The 22618-nt window shown below is 34.5% G+C and overlaps 1 protein-coding gene across 1 annotated transcript in view; it reads left to right on the top strand.

The window, feature by feature from the left end:
* Smp_127730 (putative atp-citrate synthase) overlaps nt 1–21190 on the top strand; it is a gene marked incomplete at both ends in the record, with an annotated part of 32410 nt that extends 11220 nt beyond the window's left edge. The window contains 7 exons of the mRNA XM_018798585.1: nt 3373–3466; nt 7378–7532; nt 9308–9458; nt 12559–12816; nt 15461–15543; nt 17962–18038; nt 21165–21190. Coding sequence (XP_018653513.1) covers nt 3373–3466; nt 7378–7532; nt 9308–9458; nt 12559–12816; nt 15461–15543; nt 17962–18038; nt 21165–21190 — 844 coding nt within the window. The remainder of the gene's footprint in view (nt 1–3372; nt 3467–7377; nt 7533–9307; nt 9459–12558; nt 12817–15460; nt 15544–17961; nt 18039–21164) is intronic.
* Nucleotides 21191–22618: the final 1428 nt, after the last annotated feature.

The raw sequence follows: 22618 nt of genomic DNA, 5'->3' as shown, positions 1-22618 counted from the left end.
GACAAACCACCACGATTAGATACCATACCAGCTGAAGCACTGAAGTCAGATAGATGAAACTGAATAGATGTCCCATGTCCCCTAAAGGAATATTTGGGAGGTAAAACAAATACCAACAGGGTGGGAAAAAGGGTATCTTTTCAAAATACCGAGGAAATGAGATCATAGTAAGTGTGAGGACTACAGACGTATGACACTACTGTCAGCACCAGAAAACGTTTTCAACAAAGTGTTACTCAATCGAATGAAAGATCCAGTAGGAACCCAACCCCTAGGCCAACCAACTAGCTTTCGTAAGAATTAACTATTTACCGACCAAATTGCGACATTACGGATAATTGTTGAACAATCGATGGGATGTAACTCATCACTATACATCAACTTCCTTGATTATGAGAAACCATTCAACATCGTGGGTCGAAAAGCCCCGTAGAATATTCTCCGACACCATGGGATACTTGAGATAATTGTCATCATCATATGAAACTTCTACAAGGCATCCACGACCCTACCTCGCGAGATTCGAACCCAGGACGTATCGATCTCGCGTCAGAGCACTTAACCGATAAACCACTAAGTGGGTATCCGATGGTGTTAATGTCTAACTCCAACCAATCCACGAAGTTGACCAACCATTCACCAATTGTCTTCAGTGAGTTCCTATCTCAAAACAGTCGTGGTTTGAACTCCACTGGACAAAACGGCCATCCAGTGCTTCCAGGTTTTCCTTGGTGATCTAGTTTCAATTGACTCACGCTTTCAACTATGAAAATACTAGATCTCCACAAAAATCCCCTTCTGATAATATATTATAACCAAATACTTATTAAATGATCATCGAGTTTTCACTTATAATTATTATTATTGTCTAGTTGAAATTAGGTTTCAATGTTAAACTTTGTTGTAAATCAAATCAAACCAAACTAATTGGGGTGAATACTATAAAACAAAAAGAACATAATAATGGTTCAAAATGAAACAATAATTTAGTTGTTTTTAATAATATAACTATGTATTGTTTAATATAATACAATCTATTGAAACGCTATAATCTGTACTATTTGTATTTGTTAGTTATATCATACTTCAATGTATCAACATAATTTATATGATCATAGTTGTATTAGTCATTTGGATTAGGAAAATAAGAAGAGTTTTGACAAAAAATTTGAACTGATTATAAAAAGATGAAATACTATGTAGCAGTGGAATCGAGAACGCGCATTTCATCTTATTTGAGACTCGTCAGCTGGATGTACCTACATCTCAGAGTTGATGTTCACTCTGGAACTCGAACACAGTACCCCATTGCACAAGCAGGTGGTTATCAGTAATCAGTAGGTAAGTGGATAACGCGATGGAGTTTGAAGCGAACGGTACTGGATTCGTGTCCCAGAGTGAACATCAACTCTGAGATGCAGGTACACCCAGCTGACGAGTACCAAATAGGACGAAACGCGCGTCAAACTGGATTCCACTGCTAGTCACTATTTATCTTTACTTATAAGGCTTGTAACTTCAGGTAATATGGAGGCAGTCCGCACAGGATGCACATATGGCCAATAAGAGACTGATCAATTGCAGTCCTAAATAACAATCGGAAGATACAAGTTAACAACACCATGTGAATTTAACTATGTAGTAGTGATTAAATGATTTTCCATTTATAGGTTATTACTATCAAAAGATATAAAACACTGAGCAATGTTATACGATTAAACGTTTATGTAAAGGTTCTAAACTTTAAAAATCTTAAGCTATAAAATTTAAAAAGGCCTTGGGTTCGATAGTGTGTGAACTCATGGCTATGCACTCATAAGGGGTCATGTACTAGGACGAAACAACTGTTCAGTGCTTTCTAGTTTTCAATAATTATGCGATTGAAATTGGTCGATGATTAAAAACTATTTAAATATTTGAATGTGTATATATGTGTTGTTTGTTAATCAAAAAAGTGTCAGGAAACATTATTCATTTATTTATTTAAGCACATAAACATTGCTACAAAAGGGTACCACACAGAGTGATTATAATTAAATTTGTGTGTAGGCTGGAATATTACCTGGCTGCCAAAACCGAAGCAGACGTTTTATTTAAGGAGCCCTTCCCCTATCTTTTGACTTAGAGATCTAGTCTACAAGGCAGTAGGGCGTTTTTAGAAAATGCGGTCCCATGATAGATGGCGACGAAGAATAGTTTCATATGCCATGCAGACTATTAGTTTAGAACCAGGGTTTTCCAACTCCCTTAATGAAATCCTTTGTACCTACCATCCTAGTTTAGGCATCAGGCACTCGCTTTATGTCCTCTAAATTTCGTAAACAACATCCTTGCAGTGAGTAGGACTTTTCTGAGAGTTGCTATATATGCGTAGCCATATTAAAGGATTTGGAGAGGAAGAGCAGACTCTCCTCATCCTCGGCCGTACCAGAGCATTTGCGGGCGACAGGAAATATACCCAATTATAATAATCAGCTAACTGTTAACCTATATTGATTAATTGTTTGTCTGAAAGATCACATATTCTAAGAAATTATCAAGATTATAAAAATAACACACATACACACCCACATTTTATGAAACTAAGGTAATAGTGACTAAAAGTTTCATTCTCAACTTTACAAAGACAAATATTAAATATTTTGAGTACTCTCATAATAATCAAGTATTATCTGTAAATGTTTAATCATTTACTTCATACTATCATCGTTATATCTGTGTGTTATCTTGTACATTAAGTACACTCTTTCTCAATTAGAATAATATTCTTGGAATGAACATATTTATGTCAGATTGTATTCTTTTTGTTCTTTTATTGGTATAATTGACTAGTTAATTTGTCATTTAAAATATCATTACTTCACTAAGTATATAAATATAGATTGACAGTGACTAGCAGTGGAATCTGGTTGGACGCGCGTTTCATCCTATTTGGGACTCGTCAGATGGATGTACCTGCATCTCAGAGTTGATGTTCACTCTGGGACTATATCGAGGCAATATGCACAGTATGCACATATGCCAATTAGAGACTGACCAGGACACACCCCACTTCGTCCTATTTGGAGCTCGTCAGCTGGATGTACCTGCATCTCAGAGTTGATGTTCAGTCTGGGACTCGAACTCAGTACCTTTCGCTTCAAACACCATCGCGTTATCCGCTTAGCTACTGAGTCCTGATAGCCACTTTTTTGTGCAATGGGATGAAGTTTGAATTCACTTGGTATTGTTTGTTTGATTCTTCCTATTGATTTTTTAGGACTGCAATTGATTCAAACAAATAATACCAAGTGAATGATTTAACTTTTGTTTTACATTTATAAGTTTCTATATTAATAAAGATAAATTTCATGTTAAATTGACTAATTGTAGACGTGTTTTTGATGAACTTGTAAGAAGTTGTCAGTTAATCCCTAAACCTGATCATCCACCTCGTAATGTTCCAATGGATTATGCATGGGCCAAAGTAAGTTCATTTACGTAATTGATTTTTGACATATTCTACTTGTCAGAATCATTTCCTTTTTTTTCAATGTAGTAAACATTGTTAATGGTTTGACCGTTTGTTCGTTAATAACACCTTAATATAATAACAATCGATATATTTATAAGCAGAGATGCATGGTGGCCAACAGTGGAAACCAATACGTGCGTTTCGTCTTATTTGGGACACGTTTGCAGTTGCATGTATTTCCATCCCTGAGTTGATGTTAATTCTGAGACTTGAACCCAGTATCGTCCGCTTCAAACGCCATTGCTTTGTCCAGTTAGTTACTGAGTTCAGATAGCCACTAGTTTGTGCAAAAAGGCACAGATATGCCCAGCTGATGAATCCCATATAGGATGGGACTCACATCCTAGATTCCACTGCTAGCCCCTATCATCTCTGTTCATAAATATTGTAACTAAAGGCAATCTCGAGGTAATCCGTACAGGATGCACATGTACCATTAAGAGACTGATCATTTGCAATGCTAAACATTGATGGGAAGATTCAAGTAAACAATACAATATATTTCTTTAAAAGAACTTTTCTTTGACATATGCTTGTAAATTTTAAGGTTTCTGGATTTTAAACCGCGTAAATTCTTGGATATATAAGTACTGATGACAAATAATCTCAAACAACTGTCCAATACTCTTTACTTTTTTAAATAAATTTTCAATTCAATAGTCAGTATGGGGTTAAACACAACAATCTTGATAACTTATCCAACTATTATACATATGTATACTTAAAATTTAACAGTCGATGATGACCAGACCGTGGATTTTGCATCACCATATTTATGTAAATTAGTTAGATAAAATGCAGGTAATTTTAATTCTGTGGGCAATATTCAACTGAAGAATTCTAAGGAAAGCTGTTATGTTGAGGTGAGATGGTGGTTGGAGGTGGTCAACAGGAAACCCTGGACCCCGGGTCTCGTGCTACTTGACACTCGTCAGCAAGGTGTACCTGTAATCTTGAGGGAACTGAAGCTCCCTGACGGATTCGATCCTGTGTCACTTAGCTTCATAGTCAGAGACGTTACCACTGAGCTATTCGGGCCGCGACCGACCTCCTGTAGGACTGAGATGTAATCCCGATTGATTGATCACTGGATGGTGATCAATGTCATGCGTGTCAATTCCTTCTTAGTACTGATCCAATGCTATCGACCAGGTTGCAATGTGGCCACCAGTCTAGGTGGCTCGACACTGCGTGCACTATATATATATATATATATATATATATATATATATATATATTAAGGTAAAGCTGTTATATCGATTGAGTGAGTGCGTTCCCTGTTTGATATATGACGTGATGATGCCCGCTAATCAGAGAAGAGCGAATTATCGATCGGAGCAATGAAACACAAAAGCCATATGAGCAGTCTTGAGTACTTATCGGCCCTGTTATCTGCATAGCCCAGCCAGTTAAGTCCAGAACACCAATAACAGCCTCGGTAGTATGAATCATTATTCTAAAACATACTGGGTTTATATACCAATCAAACAGACCGCATCGTACCATAAAATAGAAAATAACATTTGTAAAAGGTTTGGCCAAATGTGGGTGTGAATAGGGGGAACAGTAATCAATAGACTGGGAATAATTCAAGAATGGCAAATCACATAACAATAGTTTATAGTCCAAAATAAAGCTCATAATAAGGGGGACATGAATATGAATAGTTTAGTTACTTAACAATTATACAATAGAAAATATACATATCATATTGGTCCATAAATATTCCTCAAAGTTACCATTCGTAATTCTCCACGGGATATAACAAAAATCATAATACGCTATGGGGTTATTTCGTTCTAGTTTGTTGGAACATTCTTCAACAATGTATGTCCCCCGCATGCCACATCAATCCTGAACTATCACCTCATAATATTTATTCTGTTACTCGTAAACATTATGTTTACCTATTTAAGGTACTATTTCTCTCTCTTTCTTTGTTTATATGCATATGTATGTGCATGTACATCTTTACATTTGTCCTTGATCATAGGAGTATGTTTGTGTTTTTCTCCTTTATATCTATATATTCTTTTGTAATACCAATAAATCAATAAGGTAGAGAAATTTGTTTATAAAAGTAATTGGAGTAGTAGTAGTATCTTGTATTCGAATCACTTTTTTTCATTTTTCATTTGGGTCGATTGAGAAACAAATGATAATGATGATGACGGTGATGATCATACAACGATTGTGATTCGTGTTTTTTTGTTGTTGACTTGCTCTTTCTTTCTACATATGATTGGACTGTCATTTGATTTTAAGATCATGTTATACTTGTATGTTGTGTGTGTGTGTCCCTTTCTCTGAGGTTTTGTTTCTTGTATTCTGTTGATCTTTCTTCTATTATTCTCTTCACATAAATCGTGTTCTCAAGTTTTTATCCAATTAATTGGTAAAAAGAAGAGGTTGTTTCTAGAAATCATTGATTGGGAAAATCAACCTCTCATCAGAGTAATTTTCAGCCTGCCCTTTATATATAGTAGGAAATTGACGTATTTCTTAGCCAATGAAATGTACTTATATATTTTTAGATCACGTGTGATGGATATAGATTGACCTTCTCATCACTATATCAAAGTTGCCAATCTACTTCCATCCACATCTAACAACCTACTTCGTTTTGCGCTTAATCCTCAGGTATTAGCCGTAGAGTTCGCACAAATTGTATACCACCAAATAGTGAAAATGGATATGTACAGTTTTTTTAGTTGAAAGAAGCCTGTCTTTAACAGTATCAATAGTGTTTCAGAAACTAGCACTACAAATATTTAGCATTCAAATGTAGTACAAAAAATACATGTTCCATATGTCGACTGAAACTTGAGGTTATGCTCATTAGAAAACAGTATGAAATGATCTTCCATTATGTTATATACTGTGATTCTGACCTTAACGCTTGTTGCCCTTTAAACTCTTTCTAACCCAGTAACCAATCTACATTCTAGACAAAAAAATAGACACATCTATCCCACTGCGACTAATTTAATGCCAGTTAAACAGATGTATCTAATCCTGATCGTAGTGATCACAACTGGTGATTTCAACTAACCAACACGATTCAAACGAATAGCTAATGGCTTCATTGATTAATCGCACGTTTTAATTTGACTGTTTCTAGTTTTCTTTCAACCTACTTCGAGTACAGCAAACTTCACCTATCTATGTAGTCAGTGATTGGGAATATTTTATACCTGATCTATCCACTGCCACCACTACCGTTAGTGAATAATCACAATGTCGTTAACCAATATACCATCTTTGCCTAGTAATCTATGTTCAACTGAACTCTTATTGCAAATTCTCATTGTTTTATTTAAAATATTATCCGGATTATCAATCTTATTCTTAAATCAAGACTTTTTCGTCAATAAGTCTTATTGTAGTGTGGTCTACTTATATCCATATAAGTAGTGTATGGTGATGGTCAGGCATAGAATATATTTTTGCTTAAGACCGATAAGGAAAGAACTGAAATGAAGCGCAAATGGTAGGAAAATGCATGAACAATGAAATTAGAGAAGATGAACTGATATTTACAGAAGGAACAGTGAAGATTGAGACAATTGGCTGTTATTTTGCAAATTAACTGTTTGCTGTATGGTTATCAGATCTTAGTAAGATAGTTTGTAATTTGTGCTTAAATACATTCGATTGTCCCCAGTCGTGTTTTGTTCACTACATTATGACTATCTGAACTTTGAAAACACTTAATTCATACATGTTTGACGACTCTCTGTACATTTTTAATTCATCAGTTTTATAATTTATTCGGGACATTTATACCTGTTTGTTTCAAGTGTACCTCTGTTAACATTTAATTGTTATCGTATTCGTTTTATTATTATTACTATTCTTTAAAGGAGTTAGGTCTAATTCGTCGACCAGTTTCGTTTACATCAACAATATGTGATGATCGAGGTGAAGAGTTATTATATGCTGGAATGCCAATTAGTCAAGTGATTGAACAAGATTTAGGTATAGGTGGTGTTCTTGGCTTATTGTGGTTCAAAAGAAGGTAATATTGTTCGATAACTATTTGAATGTTTTTCTAATGTATAATTATGGATTCGAACCTACATAATGGGTTCATGGGTATATACTCCTACGAATAACCATTCAATTTGAAGGCTGTTTACATCACAAACTGACTTTAAATAAATCACCAGAGAACACTAGATAACTGTCACGCTTTTAGTGTTGACCCCCTTCCCTTATTAGTAGTGTACTCTCACTATTCGACACCAGCGATCGAACTCATGATCTTGATTCTTGTGTACAAGTTTGATGAATTTTAGACCGCTAAGGTTGGTATCTAATTCTTTACATCCTCAACTTTGGTGATTCATTTATTTAAGCATTTGATTTTCAATCATTGATTCATAAACCTGAATTTCGCTTAATCTATTTAGGTTTGACCCAGCTACGTTACATCTGATGTAACTAACTGTATTTGTAGTAGTTAGTATTCGTAGAGGATTAGATTATTTGTACAATAACACATTCATACATTCATCCATTCAACTAGGAAGACTTGATGACTTCAGTAATGACACCCTTATTTGTATTGCTAACTAATATTGGCATGAAGCTATTTTTCATCCTTATAAGTTGTAGCTTTAACGTTGAAATGATATTCAAGTAGAATTTTGTGGATAACTTTTGTGTATTATATCTTTATGAATTGTTATTATTTCCCCGTAAATTCATTCAATAATGATGATAATACAACTTATTAAGTACTCCTGCATAACCATCACCAATTTTGGCGGACTGTTTTTTATTGTATAAGTAGGTTGGAAGAAAGATTGGTTCAGCCAAGCCAATACTTAGCATCATCAGTCGGTGAAATTGTTAATGATTTCGAACTGATTCTTGTAGATGTGGGTGCAAATTGCTTGGTTAAGGATTCACACGATTATCGTAACAAGTTGTTAGCGAGGTTGTGTTGTGATATGAACCAAAATCGGTAGGGATATCACAAGCGCATTCACTCATCATCTTAAAATATACATAATTTTCATTCCTCGAATTCATTCTTATTTCTCGAATCATGTTTTTTTCTACCACTAATACTGTTACTATTTCGACTATACTACTCCGGGATTTGTCTGGATAATTTTATCTAACTGTGCTGATATGTTGTGAAAACTTGAATCAATGCGTACTTATATACTAGGTTCTACATTGTTTATGACTGAATGACAGATTTCTGTATTCTATCAAAAGCTACATTTTTTCCCCATAATATCTAGTGATAATAATACCTGATCAACTAAATCAAAGCAAATGAGGCGAAGTTCAAACCTTCAATTTACTTTATGGAGCCCACTCCTTCAATTCATACCTAATAATCTTGTATATGTATGCTACTTTCCTTTAAATAATCTCTTGAGTTTTATATAGTTGAGATCATGAGTTAATTGAAGCTAGACCACCATGGAAAACCCGGAAGCACTGGACGGCCGTTTCGTCCTATTATGGGACTCCTCAGCAGTGCGCGCGAGACTGATAGGCCCTGAGTTCAAATCTCGTTAGGTGGGATCGTGGATGTGCACTGCTGAGGAATCCCACAATAGGATGGAACGGCCGTCCATTGCTTCCAGGTTTTCGATGGTGGTCTAGCTTCAATTGATTCATGATTTCAACCATATAAAATTACTAAAATCTCCATAAAAACCCTTCTGATAATAATCTCTTAAGTGTTTATTTTCTATGTTCATTTAAAATGAAAACTATATTCCTATATATATCTCTCTCTTTACATTCATTGTCTATCTATTAAATCATTAGATTACCTGAATATGCAACAAAATTTTTAGAATTATGTCTTATCATAACAGCAGATCATGGTCCAGCTGTATCCGGTGCACATAATACAATAGTAGCAACACGTGCTGGTAAAGATCTCATCTCTAGTCTTGTATCTGGACTTTTAACAATTGTAAGTTTAAATATTTTTTTTTTAATTTTATTTATTCTACTGTAGTATTGGTTTGTTTATATATGGGGGTATTTGTTACTAGTCGACTATTGTCTTTATTTGTTTGATAGTTTGTTAGTTTTTCCGTTTGGGAAATGAAACTTTGGATAATACAATCATACATATTTCATTAGTGAGTGTTTTTCTCTCCCATAGATACAATAATAAGTATTTTGATGGAGTATTGAATAGTTGTTAGATATTATATTTTCATAAGGGAACATCAGCGTAATGATTCAAACAAACAACAATACAAAAATGAATTAAGACTTCACCCCATTGCAAAAGCTATTGGATATCTGGACTCAATAGGTAAGTGGGTAACGCGATAGCGTTTGAAGCGAACGGTACTGGATTTGAGTCCCAGAGTGAACATCAACTCAGAAATGCAGATACATGCAACTGCAGACGAGTCCCAAATAGGAGGAAACACGCGTCCTGGATTCCATTGCTAGCTATTATTCATCTCTGCCTAGAAGTGTTTTGATTTTGAAATGATGAAAGTGAAAAGTTTGTAGTTTAGATAAATGATTTTATAGATATTGGATCTGATAAACTGAATGGTTTAATTCATCCAGAAACTTGCGTTGTCTTCACTGACATTTATGATTAGTAAATGTTTTTAAAAGAGGTCCAATATTGAAAAATGTTTTGATAGTGATGTAGATGTTATGTAACTCTTATTTGTATGGGGTGAAATAAGAGTTGTGGTTTTTCTATCGATATCTTTTTGAATTAGCTATTTTCAACTTTCCCGGTTCAAAATTTTATGTATAAATTTTAATATTCTTTGTCTTTAGTGGAGTTTGTAGGTTTGCATTTCAATGTAGACTTTACATGATGTATCGTATTTATTCACTTATTATTAGTTAGTTATCCCCAAATGCCCTAGTATGGCCAATAGTGGGGAGAGTCCGCTCTTCCTCTCCAAATGCTCTCACATGGCCACGCGTATATAGCTTCTGCCAGGGAAGTCCTACTCACTGCCTTCTCGTGGCGGAGGTGTTTTTTACGAAATTGAGAGGACGAAAAGCGAATGTCCGACTCTTTAACCGGGTTGGTGGACACGGAAAGTCCACTTAGGGGAGTTGGAAAACCCTGATTCCAAACCAATGGTGCACATGGGCTCCAGTATCCTGATGGAACAAATGGCCTATGAATCAATCGTTGGTCACCGGCTACCATGGGACTGCATCTCCTCACGATATTCCACTGCCTTGTAGGTCAGACCTTTAGGTCAGAGGCTCCGGTTGTGGCCTCCTAAGAAAACTGCGTGCTTCAGTTTGGGCGCCCAGGCGTTATCACATCCCTCACACAAATCAAATGAGATTTGTGCGGCGCATATATATCTGGTGCCCCCTTGTTCCAATATTTCTGTGTTTAAGTAAATAAAAAATAAATAAGTGTTACTTTTGTGTAGAAACAGTTTGGCTCTAATTCGAGTACATTGACATCTATGTAGTTATATGCTCGTTGTATATAATCTTCATCTCTCTCTCTCCACGCATTTCTATTTGAGTAAAATGAAGTTGAATTTTTTAAATGAACTGTTTAAAATCTCATATAAATGTTTATTACTATGATACAAACTGGAAGTCATTCACAATTGCTGTTAGATGTATTAGCGGATTGCTAATTCCCGGTCACCCTTACTATAGACAGGTAACTCTTCTTGAAGGACCTGAAATGAGAACTAGTCTTAGTGACTTGGAGGTGTGATCATAGACCTGAAGGGACAACTATCTCAGACCGGTCATACATGTCTTCTTTGTAAGTGGTTTTTGATACTTTACCTTGATACTTTTTAAGCCTAACCACTGACGATGGGAATCAGTGAACAAGGTGAAGTGTTGTACTTTTAGAATCTAGCTTTAAGGTTCACACTAATAAGGGCGACTATGAAAGTGGTGCATATTAATCAAGGTGATCACTGAAAGGGGGAATAACATTTTGAATGATGTGAAATTTGTTCGATTTACCCTCTGTCCTTTTGTTTTAAGAACAATCAAAAACGTATTTCCCTTAACGTATGATGAAGAATCTGCTTCCAATAAATACTAATATTCTGAATTTGTTATTGTTATTACCTTAGTCATGCTACCTCGTACATCTGTTTCAAACAGCTAGTATATAATATGTTAAAAAGGATGTTTGTGTCTGTCTATTTCCCAACATACCTTAATTTCAAAATTAAAAAGTCATATTGGGCATTCTCCATTAAATGCATTCCCGAAAACTTTAACCTTTATGTTCCCCAGCGAAACGTAATGAACTTTTATTCTCTCGATTATTAACATTCATGATAACAGGAGTCAAATGACTAGGTTTTATTTCATATTATTTAGATGGGCAGGTGGGACATATCAGATTGATTATCATTAACATAAGATTATTAAGTATGTATTCGGCCGCCTGTTCTCCACGAGAGGTAACAGGCGCAAACTATTCACGAAATTAGTAACAAAGCATGATACAACGTGAATTTCAGTCAGTAAATGATGAGATTTGAAACTATAAAGTTATGCAATGAATAATAAAGTAAGCATCATTGTTGTCCAGAACGATAGTGGAATCTCTGCAAGTAAACTATCTAGTTGAGAGAACACAATCCTACTATGTCACCCAGGGTGGTTGGGGAATTGAAAAGCTAAAAGCAGCAACTTGAGTATTAGGCGGCCGTTTCGTCTTTGTATAGGACTCCTCAGCTGTGCGCATTCACAACTCCACAGTCGCTTATTAAGAAGTTACTTTTCAGAGAAGATGGAAGATGGTTGGTTTAAGCTAGATATCTACAACAATGGATATTGACTCAGTGGTCTAGAGGTTAAGGGTTCATCTACGCAAATGAAGTTCCTAGCTTTGATTCCTGGTTGTGCGGTCGTGGGCACGCACATCTGAGTAGTCCTGTACTAGGACAAAATGGTTGTCCATTGCTTTTGCATTTTCAATGGTTATCTGACTTAAATCGGTTATTGATCGCAATAAAATTCATTAATCTCCACAATCCTATATTTACTGATATCTATTTATTTCTTACATAAATGATTTTTTTTCTTGTTAGGGTGATAGATTTGGTGGTGCATTAGATGCTGCAGCGCGTCAGTTTTCACAAGCTTATGATGCTGACTTAACACCCATTCAATTTGTTAATCAAGAACGTCAAGCATCACGTCTTATCATGGGTATTGGACATCGGATTAAATCTATAACTAATCCAGATAAACGTGTCCAATTACTGTCGAATTATGTACATGAACATTTTGTAGCAACTCCAGTCGTTGACTATGCACTTGAAGTTGAGAAAATTACCACTAATAAGGTATTTATTATTATTATTACGTCCTATAGATTTAAATATAAGCAACTATGAACAAAAGTCTCTTTTTCATCTATCGACAGGATCATATTTAAAAATAGACTCAAAAAATGTTTAAATGACTAAAAATAAAGCTAAATCAGAGACAAGTGAACTTCTGAAAGAACTAAAGTCATTTATCAGCGTTTGCCTATGGTTTACTTTATGCCGTAAATCGAACACCACATCGCACTTCTATGGGCTACCAAAAATTCACAAACTTGACATTGTTTTAAGATCCATAGTGGACTTCACAAATACCTCTACATATACTTTATCGAAATATCTAAGCAACATACTGAAGCCACTTCAACGTAACTTAGTCGATGTTGTAAAGGAATCATATGGATTCAAGTTAAAGATCTCGAAGTTATCCATCAACAAGAATAAAACAATGATAAACTATGATGTTGTATCTTTATACAATATCATTCCAAATGATAGATGTCTGGACTTCGTTAGTGGTTTACTAGACAACATTAGTCCCATCATGAAGTCCCTCAAACTAAGCTTAAATTCAAAAGCTTTCCTTTTGAAAGATACTTAATATAAACAATCGAATGGGGTAGCTATGGGATCTACAGTATCACCGGTTGTTGCAAATTAATTTATGTCCTACATTGAGTTACTTTTGTTTGCTAGCACCATGAAAGTCTAGATTTAGCCATTTACCGAAAACCGACACATTCAAATCAGCATTTTGATTTTAACTCTGGACAACCATTGCGAAGATTTTCCTAGTCCTGAATCTTTTCAGAAAAGCTACCATGATCTTTACTTGAAAAGGAGAAATGCTGGAAGAAAAAGAGAATATAATAAACATCCTACGTCCTAATGATTTTCCTAAAAATATTATTAAAAGCATATTAAAACAAAACTGTCCTTCCGTAAATGACAATTCTAATGAAAGATCTTGGATTGGTACTGTGGTTTCACCTAACCGTCAAGGTACGACAGAAGAATTACAACGAATATTAGAAACGTACAAAACGAACACTTCAACAAATCCTTTAGTTGTAATTAAAGATAAGATCCCGTTCACTTGTACACAAAATTGTCTCTATAGATTAGGTTGTATCGATTGTGATACGTTCTATATTGGAGAGTCTTCCAGTGAAATCTCGACTCATGCCAAGAAACACTTAAGTCACACAAACAGACCTAATAATCCTGTAGAATTGAGAGGTTTACAAGTAAAATCAACAATAGTAGTACATGCTATTTTCAATAATCACTAAATTGAGCTTAAAAATATCAAAATAATTCAGAAAAGCTTTTCTAACTAACTACAAAGGGAGGCAAGTAGCCAAAGCGTTTCATATTATTCTAAACCTATCTACTCTCAATAGGAATGAAGGCTTAACCTGAACTGTTTATCCAAACAATCACATTTGACCTTTAAAACAATTAGTCCCTTTGATAAATTTCGATAATGCAATGAGAAGACGAAGTTTATCAGAATTATGTGATATATTAGCGCAATACATTTCGAACAATCTGATCACACATATACTTGTTAAGACATTTTTATATGAAAATTAAAAGGTCAACTAGACAGGTTAAGGTGAGAAAATAAATAAAGTACACAAAAACAATGTGATGACTACTCTGGATAATAAATAAGCATTACCAGGGTAGGTTAAGGGTAAGAACAAATTGTTTTTGAACACATAAAGGGGGTTTCAATTTCCGTATAGCCAAGGCTTCAATAAACCTTAGTATACGTCCTTGAAGGCTTTTGTACAACACTACAAATGCTGATTTGATGTCAACCTTATGACCAGTTTCAACTAAATGTTTTGCAATAGAGGAAGATGTTTGTCTATCCTGTGATCTTATTTGACCATTCGAATTCATTTGGTTCTGTAGCCATTTAGGTATGTGTTCCGCCACCCTTATTTGCAAATCACGATTGCTCCTCCCTATGTACGTGTTTCCGCACATACATTTGACCTTATTTATTTTTCAGACAATCTACAAACACTCACTTAATTTCAACTACACTACTTCATATTACAAATTCATACTTTTTTCATACCCAAATTCTAACATACAAATTAATACCGTGACAGGTCATACAAATTCACGTTGACCAAGAATAATTTGACATTAACATATTCAGACCTATTATGATTTGGATGATACTAAAAACATTCTGAATTGTTTCTTTGGTACTATTTAAACTTGTATTAGTTAGACATTAACACCGTTGGATACCGGCCGGCTCAGTGGTCTAGAGGTTAAGTGATCGTGCAGGAGACTGATAGGTCCTGGGTTTGAATCTCGCGAGGCGGGGTCGTGGGTTCGCACTGCTGAGGAGTCCCACAATAGGACGAAATGGCCGTCCAGTGCTTCCAGGTTTTTCATGGTGGTCTAGCTTCAATTGACTCATGATTTCAACTATATAGAAAAAAAGAGATTGTTTTGAGTGGGTTGAGAGTAAAGGTATTGAATTTAGCAGATTTATGGTATTTAAAAAAAGAAAAAAAAGGAATTCAAACTAGTTACATCGTTTGTTGAAATCTTAATCTTTTTTTCGAAGGAGTATAATTCTGTCCCTTTTTATTTGTTTATTAGTACATTATCTATCTCATTTATTTGTTTTTAGCGTCCAAATTTAATTTTGAATGTTGATGGTATGATTGGTGTAGCCATGGTAGATTTGTTAAGAAGCTCCGGTTATTTTACATGGTAAGTTTTTTTTGTTTTGTTAATAAGTTCTATCATATCAGTATATTTGATTAGATTTATTGAAATAAATTAAATTAATGATCAGTTCCGTGATTGTATAATTAGGTTAAACATTTGAAGAATATTGTTGATATATCAGGACTCAGTAGCTGAGTGAATAACGCGATGGCGTTTGAAGCGAAAGGTACTGGGTTTGAGTCTCAGAGTGAACAATCAACTCTGGGATGCAGGTACATCCAGTTGACGAGTCCCAAATAGGACAAAGTGGCGCGCGTCCTGGATTCCACCGCTAGCCACTGTCCATGTTTGCTTATAATGCTTGTGAATTAAGGCTATATCGAGGCAATACACACAGAATGCACATATGCCAATAAGGGACTGACCAGTTACAGTCCTAAACATCAATGAGAAGATTCAAATAAACAATACTAAATTATTGATATATGTTTATGTAAACGATCTGGTTGTGGTCACTACTGAAGTTGCCTCATACCTTCCAAGTGATGTTATCGTTAACAACTCAGCTTACATCCAAAGTTTTATTTGCTTTCATTTGACTTATACAGGGGGGTACAGCACAATACCCTGGCTTATTGTTGAGAGTCGTTGATAATTCCTCTGAAAATTTTTAACAAGACATGAAAATACTGACAGTATTTCTACCAGTTGGAATTTTTTATAGCTGTCGAAGAAATTCTAAAAAGACAATGGATCATGTTTTATGATCCTGATTAGACGGATACAGAAGGCTCGTCCAGCTTTCGTCGAATTGCGTCATTTATTGCGTAGGCGAGATATCCGTCTAGCAACTAAAGGATGAGTTTACTGCGCAACAGTTCGTACCGTCCTACTTTATGGCAGTGAAACATGGCCGATAAGAGTAGAGGATATTCGTAGGCTGCTAGTATTTGATCATAGGTGTCTTCGAAGCATTGCTCGTATATCCTGGGACCACCGAGTAAGTAATGCAGTTGTTAGGAAACGGGTACTAAGTAAGGATGACAAATCGATTGATGAAGTAGTGAAACTTCATCAGTTGAGATGGATGGAACACGTGTTACGTATGCCCAACCACCGACTGTCCCGACGTGCAATGTTCTATGGCGTAAGAGTAGGTTGAAAGAAAGGTAGGGGCGGCCAGACCGAAACGTGGCACAAATCCATGAAGTCACTGACAAGTAGACTGAGCCATTTTGGTGGGTGTAGACTACCTGGTTAGGATGCGCGAGATGATAGCAACCGATGGTTAGAGACCTTGAATGACATGGCTCAAAATCGTTTGTAATGGAGAAGGTGCATCCACTCTTTGTGTTCTACCAAATTCTAATCTTCCGAATTCTTCATGTCCATTTCTTTTTTCTCTTTTCAAATTTATTTGACTGAATTATACTCCTTTAATAACATCTTCAAATCCTAATCTTTCACATTATTGCTTATACTCTTACTACTTCTACCACTATGCGATTGGAATCGACAACTGTGCTAATGTGGTATGGCAACTCGAACTGATGTACATACGTACGAAGTTCTATGTTGTAACTGACTGACTATTGATTGTGTTACCAATTTTTTTGTTTTCTAAAAGTTTCTCAAATCTCAAGTACAAAGATATATTACTAAAATAGATTTCAGTTTTCTCTACTTAAACTTATCTACGAATCGAAGCTTCTTTCATACTTTGTGCATTTTGTTTTCTGTTTAATTTCAATAGTGGAAAACTTATGAGGAATCAGAATTACTTGAAACGTAATTACCTCAGCGTTTAAGCATAAAACAAATCACTTATGATATTTTGTTGTACCAAATGAGTATATGAATGAGACTAAACGAGTCTAACTAATCTATCATATGAGATTAACCATCCTTTGGTTTTATTGTTAAATATATGTGATTTTACTACTAATTCATAGACACGTATGTATCTTATCTCGTTTCAATGAATGTTAATGACTATTAATTTGTAATAAATTAACCTGTAAATGTCCTGGTTTGACTGATGTTTGGAAGAGTCTACTCTCCCTCTCGAAATGCTTTTATATACCCATAAGTATATAGCCATACCCGGGGAAAGTCCTACTCACTTCATTCTCGTGGCAAGAATATTGTTTACGAAATTCAGAGGATAAAAAGCGAATATCTGGCGCTTTAACCAGGTTAGTGGATATTGAGAGTCCACCTAATGGAGTTAGAAAACCCTGATTCTAAACCAATGATCCACGCGGGATCCAGGATTCTGAGGGAACCATTATTACAGGTACTATTTATTGGACTCGTAATTAGTAAAGGCATTAAACCAACAAAAAGAATAGTGTATTCAAATTCTTTTTTTTCTTCAATGGACTGAATTTACTTATATCTATTCAAACAATTGTAATTTGTTTCATTTTATTTATTTCTTACTCATTCTACTTCAACTAGCGAAGAAGCTGAAGAGTATATCACTATTGGAACATTGAATGGCTTGTTTGTTTTGGGTCGATCAATCGGGTTTATTGGTAATTTTAGTTGTTTTATGAATCAGTATTGAATTTCAGTGTGTTATTTGGCTTGTATGTGTATGACTGGCAATGGAATTGAAGTAATGTGTTTCATCCTATTCAATCCCTCCTCACGTAGAACCAGTTAATTTGTACTAAACATGAACGAAATACCTATCTTGGATTCCACCGTTCTAACGACATAATAAAAATACTTAAAATTTGGTTAATTTAATGGTTATGCTCCACCGTGGTGTCCGACACTGACACTGACATACAAACTTCCTATGCATAAGCTGCCAGACAACTACTGAATGAAAAGACTATGAGTAATAAGGAAGTTTATTGGACTAAACCGATGCATATATCTATACTCCTTGGGAAATGGAATCGTTTCTCGGCCGGCTACATGTAGTTGTCATTAGGAGATTTTGCTTGTCACAACATGACCTTCCAATTTGGTGACTTTTGATTTATCTACTACATCATCGATTTAGAAGTAATCTTCTCATGATGCCACATTTAACAACCAAGACTGATTCATAACTCAGTATTAAATATCAATAAATAGAACCAATAAACTCATATAAATACCTTCATGCAAGTTTATGAATATCTGAAATTTATATTTCAATAGATAATGCTTTAATATTTAAAGCTATGTGTATGTACTAAGTTTGAATTTCGGCGTTAATATCAGTATTCGTAAGCAAAATACTTTCAGATAACATGTTCCAAAGAGAATGAAGTATTTGTTTAAAATTTTACACTTTTAACCACATATTGAATCAGAAATCACCAAACTCTTATTAGTCCATTACGTTAGACTGTTGATTCAAATTGAATACTAAATGTTAATAATACTTACTTACGCCTGTTACTCCCAATGGAGCAAAGGTCGCCGACTAACATTCTCCAACTCACTCTGTCCTGGGCCTTCCTTTCTAGTTCTATCCAGTTTTTGTTCATTTTTCTAACCAGAAAAAATTATTCAAATGTTAATAATAATAATAAATTTTTGTATTGATTGTTCGAATCTTCTCATTGATACTTAGGATTGAAAATGATCAGTTTCATATTGACATATGTGTATCCTGTGCGAATCGCTTCGATAGTGCCTTCAGCTACACGCATTACGAGTAAAGATAGATGATGACTATCAGTGGGAACCATAAGTGAACATCTATTCTGGGATGCAGGCTCTTCGAGCTGATGAGACCCAAGAGCGTCCTGGTTTCCAATTCTAGTCACCATCCGTCTATGCTAATAATAATAATAGATTTTGTCAAAAAATGCCAAGTATTACAAAACAGATTTCAAGTGATTACTGGGACATGATTAGGATTCCAATTGATCAGTCGGTCATTGATATGTGAATTTCAGTGAACTGGAACCCTTTTCCTAATCATAATGATCTGTTATCCCTCTATTATTATACTAATTTGACTAATTTGAATGTAAGGGTGATAATCAATCAATAAAACTGAATTTAATGAGAAATATCTCTGTTTGAGTTTTTTTGACTTATGGACTCGGAACTTTATCAGTTACACTACTGAGTTATAATATTTTTAAGTCAGTTTTTCTTTTACGGTCTCAGGGATTGTCTTTGTTCTTCCTTCCACACTTGCTGCCTGTAGATCTATACGTATACACACACACACACTCACCTTCAGATTGTTGTCTCTGAACATAACTAAATGGGAAATAGCATTCATTGTAATATTCGTTCTTATTCAACAATAGTTTTGTAAGTTATCCATTGCAAATTACGGTCTAATGGATCATTCAGCGCAATTTTCTTCGTCAAAACTGTGGTTTTTTGGTTTTTATTTAACATGTTTATCAATAGAGTTTTCAAACATGACTTCTTGCGCAAAATTCAAAGATCCCGTATAACGAACAGTAGATATATCTTTGTATGTTGCTGAAAGTTTTTAAGGTGACACCAAAACATTATATAGTGTTAAACGCATTGAATACCCTTTAATCCTAAAACAAGCCCTAATTTGGTGGTATTTTATGGACTAATTAGACTGATAATGCCTCTTAGAATTTTGAGTGAAGTACTGAACATTTTCTCTAATCCTAATTTTAACTAGTAACAATGTGAAAGAGTCTTAAAAGTTTACTTGGATTCTTTTAAGGGTTCGAGAATATGGACAGTTCACATCTAAAGGGATGACTTAATATACCATTGTTTTTCGGATTTGTGGTCAGAGTAACCTATAAAAGACACTAATGGATTGATTGCTTGAAATGTGTTTATAATAGGCAATATTATCAATGGTGATCATGAACCAACCAATGTTAGACCACTATTAAAAACCTGAAATCATTGGACGGTCGTTTCATCCTACTTTAGGACTTCTCACCAATTCACATTCACGATCCTACACGCAGGAATCGAACTATCCACGAACAAAACCAGTTTTCTGATTGACTAAAAATTTTCTAGGAATCAATTGCAGTTGTCTTGAGCATGTATTTATACTGTCCCCGAAAAATCTATTCAGTCCTTGTATGAAAGTTATATGTTATTATACTACTTATGAGCAACTAGAATTTATTTCCATTCTTGTCGTTTATTGGTTATTTGTAAACCAGCTGTTTTCTCACTTTTGTTTTTGTGACTATCATACAGTCTCATAATCTATCTAATCTAGTGTTCGTTGTTCCGGGAAACAGAATACTTTCCAGCTTCTTAACATGTATATTTTTTATATCGAAAACTGTATCTGATACGTCCGATCGACAAATTAAACATACATCTTAATATATATGATATTCCATTCGCTTAGTTTATCACTGTCACTGTACCCTTTTTATGTCTGTTCATGACAGTGAATCCGTTTGTAAGCCATTTTCATTTTGTTTACAGTATTCAGTCTCTTGCCTATGTAAATGAATAATTCACAAACTAAGCTGTTACTCTATTAATTTTCTACGTTTTTTTAATTAATGAACTAACTACTTATTTATATTTGAGTAGATTAAATAGTAGTGCTCAAATTCTCAACAAACTGAATCACCCCTAATTATGCATGTACAGTTGGAAATAATGTTGAATGTAAAAGTTACTTCTTATATAGTTGCTTCATAGTTAATACCCTTATTTATATTTCATTCTTTTTGCCTTATAGGTCATTACCTGGATCAGAAACGTTTAAATCAAGGCTTGTATCGTCATCCATGGGAAGATATCTCTTATATGTTACCCAAATATCCATAGTCTATGTAAGACTGATATCTAAATTGGTCACTTCATTTATGAATTATTTATAAAAGTTTCTTACAAAACATCTTTTGCCATAATTATATATTCTTTTATGAATACTATTTAACTGATAATACGGTTGTGAGCATCATTGTTTTTCTATATTTACCATTCAATGTACTACTACTGTCATTATTATTTTTACTATTACTGAAATAAACATCAATTTTATCGATTTTCGATTTATAATTTATCAGAACCATCTGTAGTTGATCGCAATGCATTTCATTTATCATTATCGATTTTTTCCTTTTAAATGATCATATCAAGATCATGTTCTTTTCGTGTTGGTTACATTGAATACTCTTCTTGTCAAGTATTTTTGATAATTCCGTGAAATCTGTCTTTTTTTAATGACCATTTTATTCATTAGTTCCCTTGGTTACTCGTATATGCATGTAAAATACACACATACACAAGTGTGTTTTTGCTAGTATTCTTTCAACATATTTCAAATGGTTGTGGTTTCTTTCAATGGTTGTGAATACTACTCACTACTACTACTACTATTTCTAGTAGTAATACTATTTATAATTATGCTACGTGCACAGCGACAAAATGTTCTGTTTGATAGCTGTTTGTATGTTTGTTTTAAAAGATGGATGCTCAATATTACTATTCTCCGATTGCATAATGAATGGTGATGTGGATGTAGAGAAGGATGTAATGTGTTTGTCTCTTGATTTTCTTTTGAATCTTATTCTTTTATTTTCCGGTCTTTTTAAAAAGGTTATTTATTGACCTAACAGTTTTGAGTTATCCTATATCTTGTTGTCAAGCATAAGAGCATTGAATAGTATACTCTTTTCATCAATATATTTACTAAATAAGGTTGTGTTAGGTAGATACTCTCCCTTCGTTTCTTTCTTATACACATTTCTATATATGACTATGATTAAATGATAACCAATCAGAATATATATATATATATATTCCCCTTCTGTACCTCATTGCTTTTCTGTTCTCCTTTCCTCATTATTCTTGTAGTATTGAATTGTTTACTGCTTCTTCTTTTCTCCATTTTTTCTTCTTTCATTTATCTACATAAATTTATTTGATTATTTGGAAGTATTATAGTGTGAGCTACTTATATCAACATAAGTAGTATACAGCGATAGTCAGGAATAGAATATATATGTCAGTAGAAGATCGAGAAGGAAAGAACGGATACGGAAAGCAATGGGCAAGAACAATGAAATCTGAGACGATTGATTAACATTTTGCAAATGAAGTATTTGCTGTACGATTCTCAGATTTTACTAAGATGCTTTGTAATTTTGAGTTTCAATACATTGGATTATCCCCACTGGTGTTCTTATTC

Source organism: Schistosoma mansoni, chromosome 7, assembly GCF_000237925.1.
Source record: "Schistosoma mansoni strain Puerto Rico chromosome 7, complete genome".
Taxonomy (NCBI): domain Eukaryota; kingdom Metazoa; phylum Platyhelminthes; class Trematoda; order Strigeidida; family Schistosomatidae; genus Schistosoma; species Schistosoma mansoni.
This window is presented reverse-complemented; position numbering and strand designations above follow the sequence as displayed.